The sequence below is a fragment of the Elaeis guineensis genome, chromosome 6 (assembly GCF_000442705.2).
Source record: "Elaeis guineensis isolate ETL-2024a chromosome 6, EG11, whole genome shotgun sequence".
Classification (NCBI taxonomy): Eukaryota; Viridiplantae; Streptophyta; class Magnoliopsida; order Arecales; family Arecaceae; genus Elaeis; species Elaeis guineensis.
In genome coordinates, this window is record NC_025998.2 from 16,203,840 (window position 1) to 16,218,816 (window position 14,977).

Consider the following 14,977-nt stretch of genomic DNA (forward strand, 5'->3'; position numbering starts at 1 on the left):
CAAGAGATGGAGAACAATGAGAAAAAGAGAACGAGAAGTGGAGAACTTACTTTGAGAGTCCCGGAGCCCTTTTACTTATAGAAGAGGAGTTGGAGTCGTATCCATCATGGAGTTTGGATATCTTTCCGGATTTGTCGTGTAGATCGATTCAGATGAGATATTTTTCTTTTACAGAAAACTCGATTGCAGAGGAATTCCACTCTATCTGGACTTTTCAATTTAGAAGGAGATCCATCGATGGACAATATAACTTGACCGTGAATGAGCTATGATAGATCGTCCAAAGCTGAGGTCATGGAGACTGTAGCAAATGTTGATCTCAGGTGATCTGGAACAGGTCGATCGGGGATGATCTAAAATAGATCGTCCAAGGCTGAAGGGTAAAGAACCTCCATAGATGGGGTATATCCGGCGATCTTTATCTCTGTCGTATATGCGTATGCCTGATGGACACCCATCTTTCATACCTCATCGGAGCCAAGAATGCTACAGCCGAGGTCGAGGTACATATCCACAATAGATGCCCCTCACTCTTGAGGCCAAATTTACGATAGGTCGGTCGAAGAAAGTATCAATCTGAGGTCGAGGCTGATCTTGTCGAGCTACACGTGTCGAAGATCGACATCTGAGATGAATATTTTCAAATCTGAATCGTTGATTCCTCAGATCCGCAGGAGCCACGCTCTGATCAATCAGAGGTTGCCGTTTGTCAAACATTGATCGAGGGAGGTAAATCATCAATAGATCGGAGCCATCTGATTCTTCTATAAATAGGGACCGCTGTAACTTTTTATTTTACTGCTCTTGCTATTCAGAGGGAGAACTTTGCCACTTTGACTTTTCGGAGCTTCTGCTCGATCGGAGTCGAGCTACCGTTGACCCCATCTTCACCCTTATTTGGTCGGTCGCATCATCTTTGTAGGCCAGTTTTTTGTCATTAATCATGAGTGCATCGAGTTCGTCCCCATCCACTTGGAGCTCAGATGACGATGTTAGTGTGCAGATTCTGAGTCTGACGTAGCTTGCTCTTCGGATAGACTCGAAGTTTCGAACTTAGGTCCATTTAGGGTGAACTCCGTTCTCACCCCCAAGGACCTGAAGATTCTTAGGTTGAAATACCAAGTCCAAGCCGAGTTCAGGCTGGAGGTCGCCATTCCTAGAGAACGAATAGCTCTTCCTCGTTAGAGCCAAGTAGGTCTTTACGAGAAATCCCTGAAGGCCGATCTTCGACTATCCTTCTATTATTTAGTTATAGAATTTTTGAACTTGTATAGAATAAGCCCTGTAGCATAGCGCTGAACTCATGGCGTCAAATTTGGCCTTCTTCACCCACTACCTTCTCCTCAAGGTCAAGCTAACCTCCCACCTCTTCCGAGCTTGCTTCACATTGAAGGAGCACCCACAGAGGTCGGATAATGGTACACCTTTCCTCGAAAGGGACATCATCTCTTTCGAGGTGCTCCTACCTCGGTGCATAACTAGAAGGAGTATTTTTTTTATCTGACCAAGTAACCCTGAGGCTTCAACACATCATGAGATCGACCTCATAGGTCAGTAGTCAAAGCTCCCATGTTATCGGATGTCGAGGAGGCATTGGCGTAGATCTTCAGTCTTATCCCCCCTCCGTTGTCCAAACTCCTTAACAAGGAGACTTTATTCAAGGTCGGATTGAGTCCAACCGACTCTAAGGTTAAGTATCTTTTTACTTCTTAATTCGGTACTTCCTTCTTTTTTTTTGGCTAAGCTCATCTTTTGTGCAGAGATGAATCCGAAGACATCGAAGCTCTTCATCGGGCTGCGAAGAGGAAGAAAGCAAGCGTGGCCCCTACTCCCAAACACGATCGAGTTAAGGCCATTCTAGCCTAGCTCGTAGCTGCAGGTTCCTTGAGGCCAAGCAGTGCTTTGAGGAAGAATTTTTGGTGCCAGCAAAGGCAGTGGCGCCGCTCCAATCTATCATACTGGGGGGTCTGCCCCCTGGCCTTTTGTCTTCTCGTCGGAACAGAGTTTGAGTGCCCCCAGAATTTTGATGCGCATGTTTTCTCAGCTGGCCGACCTACTAGTCGAGATGTCCCCCTCAGTGGAAGTTCTATCGGATGTCGAGGCCTCGGCCATCAGAAAGGCCATCGGTGACTATCAGCTGGCCCGATCTCTACTCAGGTCAGCCTTTCTATCGGCCAATGTTGAAGCCTTCAACACTGAAGGTGGGGTGTTTCGAATCTATGATTCGTGGGACTCCCTTCTCCATGTAAGCAACGATCTATTTTCATTCCTCGGTTCATTCCGATCTTTCTACCTAATTTATTTTTTTTGTAGCTCGTCCACCACTTCAACCATTTCTCGGAGATGATCCGTGAAGCTCGATAAATTTTAGAGAGGCCGAGGAAAAGGCGCTTAAGCCACTCGAAGGGCGGATGATGTCCAACTACATCAGCTGAAGGCCGAAGATGAGAACAAGTTGCTACAAACTGAGGCGAGGTGGCTTGAGTCTGAGCTCGCCAAAGCCTAATCTGATGCTGAAGCTTGGTTGTCAGCCAAGAAGAAGAAATATGAGGAGAAGTTGGGAGACGCCAAGGTCACTGCAGTTGAAGCATTTCGATCTTCGATCGAGTTTCGAGACATCAAGGCAGAGTCCGGCTTAGCATCGTACTTACAGGGATCTAAGATTTCAAGGAGAGGGTCAGGAGTCATTTTCCTAACCTCAACCTTGGACCCCTGGACTCAAGCGGCAAGAAGGAGGAGGTCGGCGAAGTTAGAAACGAGAGGTTGCAAGCCGAGGACCTCTTTAGCCCAGTTTGCGAAGTTCCAGCAATTGAGGAAGTGGCGCCAGCTCTACCTCCAGCTATCATCATCCTCTTCGATCATGCAGAGGTCGGGGAGTCCCATGCTCCCAAGGGAGCTTAAACTTGTAGGTTAGCCTGGGTGTGTCTGGGCTTAGCCGTTGGTTGGTCCATTTTGTGGACCTTGACCCTTACCGAGGTATTTTATGCTGGACTGCCCAACACTTTTGTAAGAAAATCTTTTCTTTAATAAATATAGTATTTTCTTTCCATCAAAATGTTTGCAAGTCGCAGAGATCGGCTAATTTTAAGTAAATGAGTTCAGTTTCTGACCTATGCTAAACTTAGCTGATAATAGGCAATTCAATATCCAAATTTTAGTCATCCTCTGGGCTGTGGAGAATTGGGAGATCGAGTAGAGATATATACTGCTCCTCGATCGTGCCCAGGAGGACATAATAAAGATCAGATGGAGATGCATACCGCTCCTCGATCGTGATTGAGGAGCACGTGATGGAGATCGAATGGAGATGCGTACCACTTCTTGACCATGGCCGAGGAGCACGCGATGGAGATCGCATGGAGATGCATACTGCTTTTCGATCATGACTGAGTGTGTGATGGAGACTGAATGGAGATGCATACCGCTCCTCGACCATGGTTGAGAAGCACGCAATGGAGACCGCATGGAGATGTGTACCGCTCTTCGATCATGATCGAAGAGCATGCGATGGAGATCGAATGGAGATGCATACCACACCTCGATCATCATCGAGGAGTGCATGATGGAGAACTGCATGGAGATACGTATCGCTCTTCGATCATGGCTGAGGAGCGTGCGATGGAGAACTGCATAGAGAACACGTTTCGCTCCTTTTCCATGGATGAGGAGCGCATGTTATTTCAAAAAAAACATGTAGATCTATGAAAATAACTTTTTATTATTTAATTTAATAAAAAATTATAATTTAAGGGTAATAGATACATGAGTTATCAGCATTTCAAGTCCTGAGAATAGGAGTCCTATTCAGCCAACAAAGTCGATAAACTTCCGACTGAACTATTTCAGCAACACAGTATGGGCCTTCCCAGTTCGACGCCAGCTTTGATCATTTGGTCAGGCGAGAAACTTTAGCTCGATGAAGAACCAGTTGTCCAACGAGGAATGATTTTCTTTTAACTCGAGAATTGTAATATCGAGCCACTCTCTGTTGATAGTTGGCCATCCGAATCTATGCTTGCTCTTGAATTTCTTCTAATAAGTCCAGATTCGCCATCAGTCCAATGGAGTTGCTATCTGCATCAAACTTTTTCACTCATAGTGTGGGCAAGCCGATCTCAAGAGGAATGACAGCCTCAGTCTCGAAAGCCAACTTGAAGGGGGTCTCTCTGATTAGAACCCGCTGAGTCGTGCGATACGTCCAGAGCACAAGGTATGTTCTTCAATCCACAATCTTTTGGCCTAGCCCAGGTGAGCCTTTAGCCCTTGCTGCAAGGTTCTGTTCATCACTTCAGCTTCGCCATTGCTCTGAGGATGAGCTACTGAAGTCAGCCTATGGGAGATGTCGAGTTCATTACAAAATCCTGTGAACTTTGAATTGTCGAATGATCGTCTATTGTTAGTAATGATAGCTCGTGACAAACCAAATCAGCAAATGATCGACTTCCACATGAAGTCATGGACCTTAGCTTCCGTGATGGTCGCTAGTGCTTCTGCTTCTACCCACTTGGTAAAGTAGTCAATCGAAATGAACAAGAATTTTTTCTGCACTGCTGCGATGGAGAAAGATCCGAGGATGTCCATCCCCCATTGAGCAAAAGGCCAAGGCATGGTGATCAGAGCCAGAGGGGTTAAAGATCGGTGCTGGATGTTTAAAGTCCTTTGGCATTGGTCGTGTTTGTTCACCAGATCAGGAGCATTCTTTTGCATGGTTGGGCAAAAGTATCCTTGCCGCAACACCTTATGAGCAAGGAGGGCCTTGCTCCTCAAGTGATTGCCACAGATCTCCTAGTGAACTTTTCGTAGGACATAGTCAGCTTCCAAATGGTAGAGACACCGAAGTAAGAATAGAGTGAAAGATCTTTTATACAGCCTTCCGTCATACACAAGATATTGAGGTCCGAGATGTCTCAACCTCTTAGCTTCATCCTGATCGGCTGGTAGCAAACTGTCTTGCAAATACTGAAAGATTGGATCTATCCAGTTTGGCTCAAGATTTGTTTGCATAACAAGGGGTTCTTCAATATTTGGCTTCTCAAGAGTCTCAAGATATGAGCTTCTCTTTAAGTCGGTTATACTGATTGTTGCGAGCTTTGAGAGGAGATCAGCCTGCACATTCTTCATTCTCGATATTTGTTGAATATTCATGATGGCAAAGTGGAGGCAAGATCCTTGATCTTTTGTAGGTATTTTATCATATTCGACTGCCGCTTCATATTCTTCCTGAATATAACCGACAATGAGCTGTGAATCACTATAAATTTTGAGGTGCTGAACTTTCAATTCTTTCGCCATTTGTAGATTCATTATGAGTGCCTCATATTCGACTTCATTATTGAAAGCGAAAAAACTTGAAGTGCAAGAGGTATTCTGTGACCACTCCTCTGGGCTAGTCAAGATCAATCCAGCTCTCGAACTTGTAGTGTTTGAAGAATCGTCTATGTGGAGAGCCCAGCATTCACCGCAGCTATCCTCACCATTCTATTCATCATCTGGGATGGTGCATTCTAGAACGATATCGATCAATGCGTGAGCTTTGATGAACAGTCGAGATAAGTATTTGATGTTGAATTCTCCAAGCTCGATGGTCCACTTAGTTAGTCGTTTGGAGGTATCAGGCTGATAGAGTATTGATCTGATGGGCTGATCGATGAGGACGATGATGGTATGTGCCTAAAATATGGATGTAGCTTCTTAGAAGATATCATGAGAAATAGGCTATCTTCTTGAGCTTCGTATATCTAGTCTCCATATCATAGAGCATTTGACTAACATAATAGATCGACTACTACACTTTGGCCTCCTATCAGATGAGGACTAACCGATCATGGAGTGTGAAACAGTAAGGTACAAGTATAGCACTTCTCTAGGTTCTGATTTACATAAGATGGAAGGTGAGCCGAGGTATCTTTTAGACCATTAAAAGCGGTTGACACTCATCCGACCATTGAAAATTCTTCACCTATTTGAGAGCTTTGAAGAAGGGGAGGCTCTTTTTGGCCGATCTTGAGAGAAACCTATTCAGGCACGATTCTCCCAATTAGGCATTGTACTTCTTTGATCATCTTCGGAGGTTTTATTTTTTTGAGGGTTTGGATTTTTTTTTTGGGTTTGCTTCGATCCCTTGTTGAAATACCATGAAACCAAAAAATTTATCGGAGGTGACACCAAACGTGCACTTACTGAGATTGAGCTTCATTTGAAAATGCTGCAACATGGTGAATATCTCCTCAAGATCAGTGATGTGGTGCTCAGCAGCTCTACTTTTGACAAGCATGTTGTCTACATATACTTCATATTTTTGCTGATTTGCTACTTGAAGACCTTATTGACGAGTCATTCGTAGGTCGCACCCGCATTCTTCAAGACGAACGACATGATCTTGTAGCAAAAAAGACCTTAGATAGTAATAAATGAAGTTTTCTCCTCGTCCTTGGGGTCATCTGAATCTGATTATATCGAAGAATGCATCCATAAAGATAAGAGTTGATGCCCCAGGTTGCGTCCACCAACTGATCAATGCAAGATAGAGGGTAGTTGTCCTTTGGGCACACCTTGTTGAGGTTAGTATAATCGATACACGCACGTCACTTTTCATTTGCTTTCTTAATGAGGATAACATTGGCTAATCATTCTATACAATAAACTTCTCGGATGAACCCTGCCTTTAAAAGCTTCTCCACCTCTTCCTTTATGGCTTTTTATCGCTTGGAAGCAAAGCTGCACTTTTTCTGCCTAACCAGATGATGCTTCGGATCCATATTGAGCCGATGAACTATGACCTCCGGATCAATGTCAGGCATATCAGAGGCTGATCAAGCAAATACATCTGCATTGCCTACAAAAAGGAGGTGAGGTGGTGGCGATCCTCTTCACATAGGTTGGAGCCGATCTTGACCACTTTATTCGGATCCTCATCAATTGGCACCGAGCTAAGATCTTCCACTGAATGACCGCTTGTTTAGTTAGCTCATCCTGTACGTCCAGCTCGTCTGTCGGCTGTTCCTCGTGTGTCGCCCATGTAAGTTCACCATATAGCACTCCTTTGCAAGTTGCTGATTTTTTGGAGCTCACCGATCCCATATGGAGTTGAAAATTTCACCATCAAGTGGTAGGTTGATACAACAGCTCGGAGAGTATTCATTCAGACCGATCTAAGATGAATTGTAGACAGATGGGCTCTTCACTATAAAATAATTTATTTTGACGACAGTCTATTTTGGATCTCATCCGCTATCGTGATCAGGGAGATAGTTCTTTCTACGGAGATGGTGCTATCCGAAAAATCGATCAGAGGTTATTTTTCTTCACTAGCAGCCATAATTCAAGTTCATATAAACAAATGCATCGTAAAAAAAATATCAACTGAATTTTCATTATCAACTAGGATTGATGTATATCATAATTAACAATATTCAAAGAAACAACTATGGGGTCTTCATGTAGATATTTTATTCCATTTAGATGGCTTTGGAGGTGACTTCATCGTCGATCTTCCTTTTCTTCGACTCCTTATTATCATCTCGGATCGGTTCAGAGGCATCATGCCAAGCTGCCCTATAGAGACATGCGGATCTCCCTTACTACCAGTTGGTCTCTGGGGGATCTTCTTGCGAGGAGACTCACCGCATGGGTTCCTGAGATCCTTCATTCATCAATGTACCGTGAAGACGTCCACATCGAATGAGCTCTTCGATCTCCTCCCTGAGCTGCTAGCATTCCCCATATCATGTCCGTGATCCCAGTGGTACTTGCAATATTTTTTTGAATTTTTTGCCCGCTCTAGGGCGAGCATTTTCTTCGGCTGAGGTAGCTCCTCCTGCCGCTCTATTTCATGAGAATTTGGGCTTGGAGAGTGTTTAGTAGAGTGAAGTGGTGGAATCTCCGTGGAGGAGTTCGAGATCATCATGGCGCTGCAAGGCATCTAGGTCGGTTGTTCTGAGATGGGTCCAAGAATGATGAGGTCTTGGTTCCACGCATCGATGCTGCACCACCAATAATCTTTTTTCTTTTCCTGATCGGCGTTCTGCTATGATCCGCCGTCGATGTTCTCCTCTTGCCGTCCTAGGCTTCTTCAGTTTGAGCATACCTCTCTACGTTTTAGCATTTCAGCAAAATTTTTAGGTAATTTAGATTGAGCGAGAAGAGGAGATCATTCTGAAGAAGCTCGGCTTTCAATGTGGTCATTGCCGTGGACTGATCTAGATTCCGAACTTCCAAGTTGCAGCATTTAATCAGTTAATATACTCTCAGAGAGGTTCATTCTCCCTCTGCTTGATACTCACGAGGAAGTTCAAGTTGAGGCACCACGGTGGTTACTGACAAAGTGCGCAATAAACAGCTGGCTCAACTAATGGAAAGAGTCCGAGTTTGACTGTAGATTGGAGTACCAATGACGAGCTGCCTTCCTCAGAGTCGAAGAAAAGCTGGTAGAGAGTGGCGTCATTAGCCCCTTGCAAAAGTATGAGAGATCAAAAGTTCTCCAAATGATCCACGGGGTCAACAGTTTTGTCGTATAGTTCCATCAGGGTATCTTGAATCGAGATGATAGGGGTTCGTTTATAATCTTTTGTGTAAATGGTGGGTCGACATTGAATCCCAGGACGTCATCTGGCTGCCTCGGTGCTTGTAGCATGTCGATCCGTTGTTGCATTTTTTGGAGTCTTCTTTTCAAGTCATCCCCCTGGTTGGACGGTGTGAGGAGAAACATAACCCAGAGTAGAATTTTCCTCGAAATCGGGGAGGCGATCGCCTAGGTCTGTGATGAAGTGGGCTATTAGGTCGGCTATAATGATTGGCCCCCGCCCTCGGCTGCGGGAGGTCGGTCTGCTGATCTCCCTTTGGCCGGCTATGGATTCTCCGTGGTGGGATGTGGTTTTGTGTTTTGTTGCATCCCTCTTATTGGCCGACAGAACCTGTACTTGTTGAATGAGGCTATTGTATTGATCTTGGGAGACCGTTGGTGCTGTTGGTAAGGGATTCTCTTGGATCAGCGATGGTGGTGTATTGGTTGGCGGGACGTTATTGGTTGGCTGCCGTTGGAGCATTGCAACGCGTTCAATGCACCTCTTTGTATCCTTATGGTAATTGGTCGAGACCCCTTCTTCTAATGCCAATTGTTGCTCCTGATCCCCCGCCTGAGCTCGGATGTTGAGGTTGATGTGACTGAGGTGAGATTACTGCTGGAATTTCGCTCAAATACCTGCAAAAAGTTCTCATCAAGATATTATCCGGTGAAGACCTTCGACGCTCAGATGGAAAATGAGAAAGAGAGAGCAGAAAGTGGAGAACTTACTTTGAGGGTCCCAGAGCCCTTTATTTATAGAGGTGAGTTGAAGTCGTATCCATCTCAGAGTCTGGATATTTTTTCAGATTTATCACGTAGATCGATTTGGATGAGATATTTTTTTTTTACAGAAGACTCGATTCCAGAGGAATTCCGCTCTATCTGGACTTTCCCAATTTACAAGGAAGACAGATCTATCGATGGACAATATAGCTCGACCATGAATGAACTATGGTAGGTTGTCCAAAATCGAGGTCATGGAGACTACAGCAAATGTTGATCTCAAGTGATCTGGAACAGACTGGCCAGGGACGATCTAAAATAAATTGTCCAAGGCCGAAGGATAAAGAACCTCCGTAGATAGGGTATATCCGATGACCTTTATCTCTATCGTGTATACATATGCCTGATGAACATTCATCTTCCGTAGCTCGATCGAAGCCAGGATGTTACAGCCGAGGCCGAGGTACACATCCAAATAGGTATCATATAAGGTGGCAATTCTGATAATGAGCATGAGACATTGATAATATCATACTATGCACCCAAACCTTAGGTAGCACAAGTTGGCAGGAAGCATTGATCGGCCTTGCACTCCAGAAGACTTTGTATTACGTTTCAATGAAGGAATAAAAGGAAAATTTGAAGTCGGTAAGATTATAAACCAGTCAGTTAGTCTCCTTCGAAGTGTTGACACATCATTCGAAAATGAGAATATTGCTCTTTGACTCATATCCTTGAGACATTTCTTAATGAGAGACATGGCATAAGAATCTCACCTCAGGTGGAAGCTCTGCAAAAGTTCAACAAGGAATGTTAGATCTGTGTCTCACGTGAGATAGCTCCTCAATTCACCGTTGAATCATGTAAAGATCGTTTCGAGATTTGTGCAAGCAGATCAATGAAGGAGTTCGGAGTGCTTGGAGATCTGTACAGAGTACTATCCAACGGTCAACATCACGAGATTCTAGGCCAAGCCGCTCTAGGGCTACAAAAGCCCAACTCAGTTAAATAAACGATAGATTGCAACTCTGCTTACGTTCAACTGAAAGCTGTTTGCTGTTCGACGCAATTGACTCTTTCTTCCCCTCAAACTCCAACCCAATGAACGAGCGTTAAGTGTTCCGGGGCTGTTGGTGCTCTCCTCTGGGTGTATAAATACCCGGAAACCGGGGCGGTTTGATAGCTATAGGTACGCTGCTTCCCTTTCGCTTCCCATTCCCGGGACTAAAAAGGAAAATCCCACCCCATAAATAAAACACCCCGAAAAGTCCCCCCAAACCTTCACTCCCTTATATCAGAGCAAAGTACTACTCCCGCTCCAAAGTCTCAGACACCTCCATTCCTGCCCTACTCGTACCTCACCGAATTCCCCACCGCATGCCACTGCCCCAACCGCCGATACCACCACCACCACCGTATCCGGCGGCGGAGAAGTAAGAAAAAGCAGGGCGGGGCGATGATCACGTGGCAGGACCTGTACACGGTGCTGACGGCGGTGGTGCCGCTGTACGTGGCGATGATCCTGGCCTACGGGTCGGTGCGGTGGTGGGGGATCTTCTCCCCCGACCAGTGCTCCGGCATCAACCGTTTCGTCGCCATCTTCGCCGTTCCCCTCCTCTCCTTCCACTTCATCTCCACCAACAACCCCTACGCCATGAACTTCCGCTTCATCGCCGCCGACACCCTCCAGAAGCTCATCGTCCTCGCCGCCCTCGCCGCCTGGGCCCGCCTCTCCTCCCGCGGCTCCCTCGACTGGGCCATCACCGTCTTCTCCCTCGCCACCCTCCCCAACACCCTCGTCATGGGCATCCCCCTCCTCATCGCCATGTACGGCGCCTTCTCCGGCTCCCTCATGGTCCAGATCGTTGTTCTCCAGTGTATCATCTGGTACACCCTCCTCCTCTTCCTCTTCGAGTATCGCGCCGCCCGCCTCCTCATCGCCGACCAGTTCCCCGACACCGCCGCCTCCATCGTCTCCTTCCGCGTCGACTCCGACATCGTCTCCCTCGACGGCGGCCGCGACCTCCTCCAGACCGACGCTGAGGTCGGCGGCGACGGCAAGATCCACGTCACCGTCCGCCGCTCCAACGCCTCCCGTCGCTCCTTCTCCATGGCCATGACCCCGCGCCCCTCCAACCTCACCGGCGCCGAGATCTACTCCCTGAGCTCCTCCCGGAATCCTACTCCTAGGGGTTCCAACTTTAACCACTCCGACTTCTTCGCCATGGTCGGCGGTGCTCCGCCCCCTCTCCGCCCCTCCAACTTTGGCCCCGCCGACCTCTACTCCCTCCAGTCCTCCCGCGGCCCCACCCCCCGCCCCTCCAACTTCGACGATGGTGCCACCGCCGTCGGATCGCCACGCTTCGGGCATTACCCCGCACCCAACCCCGAAATCTCCTCCGCCTCCGGCGCCGCCGCAAAGAAAAACAACGCCACCAATCCGACCCCTCCAGCGGCCGCTGCTCCGCCGCAGCAGCAGCAGAACGGGGCGGCACAACATGACGCGAAGGAGCTCCACATGTTCGTGTGGAGCTCGAGCGCGTCGCCGGTGTCGGAGGTCGGCGGTCTGCACGTGTTCGGCGGCGCGGACTTCGCCGCGACGGACCTCGCCGGCCTGCCAGACAACGGTGGCGCCAAGGAGATCCGGATGCTCGTTCCCGCCGATCTCCCCCAACACGGCGGAACCAAAGGTAACTTTTGCAATACCGAATAAATCTCTACTTATCTGGATCTCGTTTTTAATCTTATTTCCTTTTTAAATTAAACTTTTAAAAGGAGCAGTAATACCGGAGGGTGCGGACTACGGAGGTGGGCGAGAAGATTTTAGCTTCGGAGGAGGAAAGGGATTAGAAGATTTGGGGGCGAAAGACACGGAAAACGGCCCGGAGGGGGTACCGAAGCTTGGGTCGAGTTCGACGGTGGAGCTCCACCTGAAAGGCGGCGGGCCGCCGGACAGCGGCAAGCACACCGACCATCAGATGCCTCCGACGAGCGTCATGACCCGTCTGATCCTCATCATGGTGTGGCGCAAGCTGATCCGCAACCCCAACACCTACTCCAGCCTCATCGGCCTCATCTGGTCCCTCGTCGCCTTCCGGTTCTGTCTCTCAACTAACTGTTTGTTTCTTTTTCTATTTTTTTTTTCTTTTCTTGCCTCCTGACGTATTCTTAGCTGCTTAATTAATTGACGAATTGTTTCTTCGGATTTTTTACGGTATTATTGATACAGGTGGCACGTGTCCATGCCAAAAATAATAGAGAAGTCGATCTCTATACTATCCGACGCCGGGCTGGGGATGGCTATGTTTAGCTTAGGTGGGTTATGATCTTGTATTGTTTCACTTGCAAGCGGACAAAGAAATACGGATCTCGTTTATTCTATAATAAGCCGTATATTTGAGTTTTATTTAATTTTGGAAACCGTACCCGGTTTATCCGTCAAGAGGTGGGGCCCAAGGAGGTGCCACTCGTCCTCTACTCCCTGATCCTGGCTTCCTTTGGTCCCAACCCGAAGTAATGGCGCATAGATCGGACCCTAAAATTTACTACTGTGATGGTGTGGTTCTTCGACCGGTGATGATAATAACAATAATATTGTCGGGCCCATCCAGCTACAAGGGAGTGGGGGTGGGGTCCGACGGTGTCTGGGTTGCTACTGGGTGGAATGATGGGTGTTGGGTGGTGTTTGTGACAGGGTTGTTCATGGCGCTGCAGCCGAAGATCATCGCGTGCGGGAACTCGGTGGCGACGTTCGCGATGGCCGTCCGATTCCTCACCGGTCCGGCGGTCATGGCCGCCGCCTCCATCGCCGTCGGCCTCCGCGGCGTCCTCCTCCACGTGGCCATCGTACAGGTACATTTCGAAACTCCCAAGTCTGACAGACGCGTGTGGTATACGTGTCGAATTCGCAGTGGGCAAGAAGGGGTCAGTAGATTTGATAGGAATGGAACGAACAGCTGCCGGACAGGGACTGGGCGGGCCGTCGCTTCGCCGCTGCCGTCAGATCACGATCTGACAGCCGTGACAGGGGGATCTCTGAATTGATGACGTTAATATAGCGTACTGTTCTCTCGTACTTAAACCGAATTTTGGCGCATGGTTTTTGTTGTTACAGGCGGCCCTTCCCCAAGGCATCGTCCCCTTCGTGTTCGCCAAGGAGTATAACGTCCATCCCGCTATCCTAAGCACCGGGTAAGTATGTTAATAATAATAATAATACTTATATTTCTTTGAAGATAATTTTACTGTTGATTTTACTGATTTTTGTTTGTTAATACCTTGGGCGGCAGAGTTATTTTTGGAATGCTGATAGCTCTTCCAATTACATTGGTCTATTACATTATCCTGGGATTATGACTCCGTTTAAAACGAGGCGAAGGTCATATTTGCTATAATGGAAGAGGATGGAAATCCGTGATGAAATATCGCTCACCAGCGAATAGTGGGTCCTACACACCGCATGAAGAAGCGAATTTTCCAGCAAAAGAGAAGCCCGAAATATTCGTTTTGTAAAAGGAAAATAGAAAGGCTTCTATCTTTTCTTTCTTTTTATTTTAAAAAATTCGCCTTCTGCGATCGGTGTTCGACACTGGAGGATTAACTTTCTTTCTTTTTTTTTCCTCTCTTAAAACTTTTTTACTTTTTCTTTGTATTTCTTCTGTGGTGAAAAGGAGTCTTTCTCAAAAGGGGAAAGGTTTTGTTTGGCATCAAATACGAACACAACAACCATCCTTTATAAAAATCATGAAAAAAATACGGAAAAGTTTGTACTCTCTCTCTCTTACAACTGTGTCGTTTTTTAACAGCGAAGCAGGAGAGAATCCCGGCTTTCAGGCGTCCCACTTGTCCGAATAAACCCTTTCTTGTTAGAGTAATCAAACAGCCGCATTGATCGGATGGTCACTGTTTGATCTCCTGTGGGGCGGTGGAACACGCTAAATTGGACCCTTCCTCTTGTCCTTTGCATGGTTTCTGGATTGGATCAGAGCCTGACCGGGGGTCTTATCTTGGAACCATCTCCAGGACCCATCAGATCACGACACGTCGCATCGAATAGTGGGCCTCCATAATTAAAGCAGGAGATCACTGATTGGATGCCTGTAGCACTAATCATCAAGTTTTGGCGGTCCCCTACCCTTCGCGCAATCTGGTGGGAACCAGATCGCCCATCTGATCAGAATTGAGGTCCACAGATCTAAGGTGCATTGATGCTGGTCCGCCGTGAGGGTGAAGGCATTGTGTGGACAAAGCGGACCTCAGGGTTCGGGCGACCGGTCTCGATCGTACGGTCGGTGATGAATCCTTGTCCTCGCTGGACCTCACCAAATTATGACTTGGTTTGTTGCATGCCAAAATTCGGCCCATATTCAGCTGCTCAGGGGATTGATTTTGGCATAAGGGGTCTAATCTGATTCGTTATTGTTGGAATGATCTAGTAGGCAGCAAGCATACAAGAAGGTATAGGGATGTTCGGTGTCGGAAACTTGCTCTATTTTTTTCCAAATAATGAGGAAGAAGTGGTTGGAAAACCATTGCAAGCTAGGGTTTTAACTGCTATGCAATCTCTTTTCGTGAATCATCATCGTCCTCATCATTCTCATGATCATAGTGGGTCTCATCATTTTCATGATTATAATGATTGTTGTGGCAAGGCTCATGGCTTGACATATGTAAACAAATCATTCTTAATTT

General features: G+C 46.9%; 1 protein-coding gene across 4 annotated transcripts; it reads left to right on the top strand.

Moving 5' to 3' along the window:
• Positions 1 to 10,596: 10,596 nt before the first annotated feature.
• LOC105047093 (auxin efflux carrier component 3a) lies at positions 10,597 to 13,992 on the top strand. Of its 4 annotated transcripts, none has more exons than XM_010925893.4 (6): positions 10,597 to 11,976; positions 12,062 to 12,383; positions 12,516 to 12,601; positions 12,981 to 13,138; positions 13,401 to 13,477; positions 13,576 to 13,992. In XM_010925893.4, the coding sequence occupies exons 1-6, from the start codon at positions 10,743 to 10,745 to the stop codon at positions 13,640 to 13,642; spliced, it is 1,944 nt and encodes a 647-aa protein (XP_010924195.1). In that variant the 5' UTR covers positions 10,597 to 10,742; the 3' UTR covers positions 13,643 to 13,992. The 4 variants fall into 4 exon arrangements, with proteins under 4 accessions (XP_010924195.1, XP_010924197.1, XP_073115364.1 ...); XM_010925895.4 differs by having other exon boundaries at positions 12,068 to 12,383; XM_073259263.1 differs by lacking the exon at positions 13,576 to 13,992 and having other exon boundaries at positions 12,981 to 13,469.
• The last annotated feature ends 985 nt before the right edge of the window (positions 13,993 to 14,977 follow it).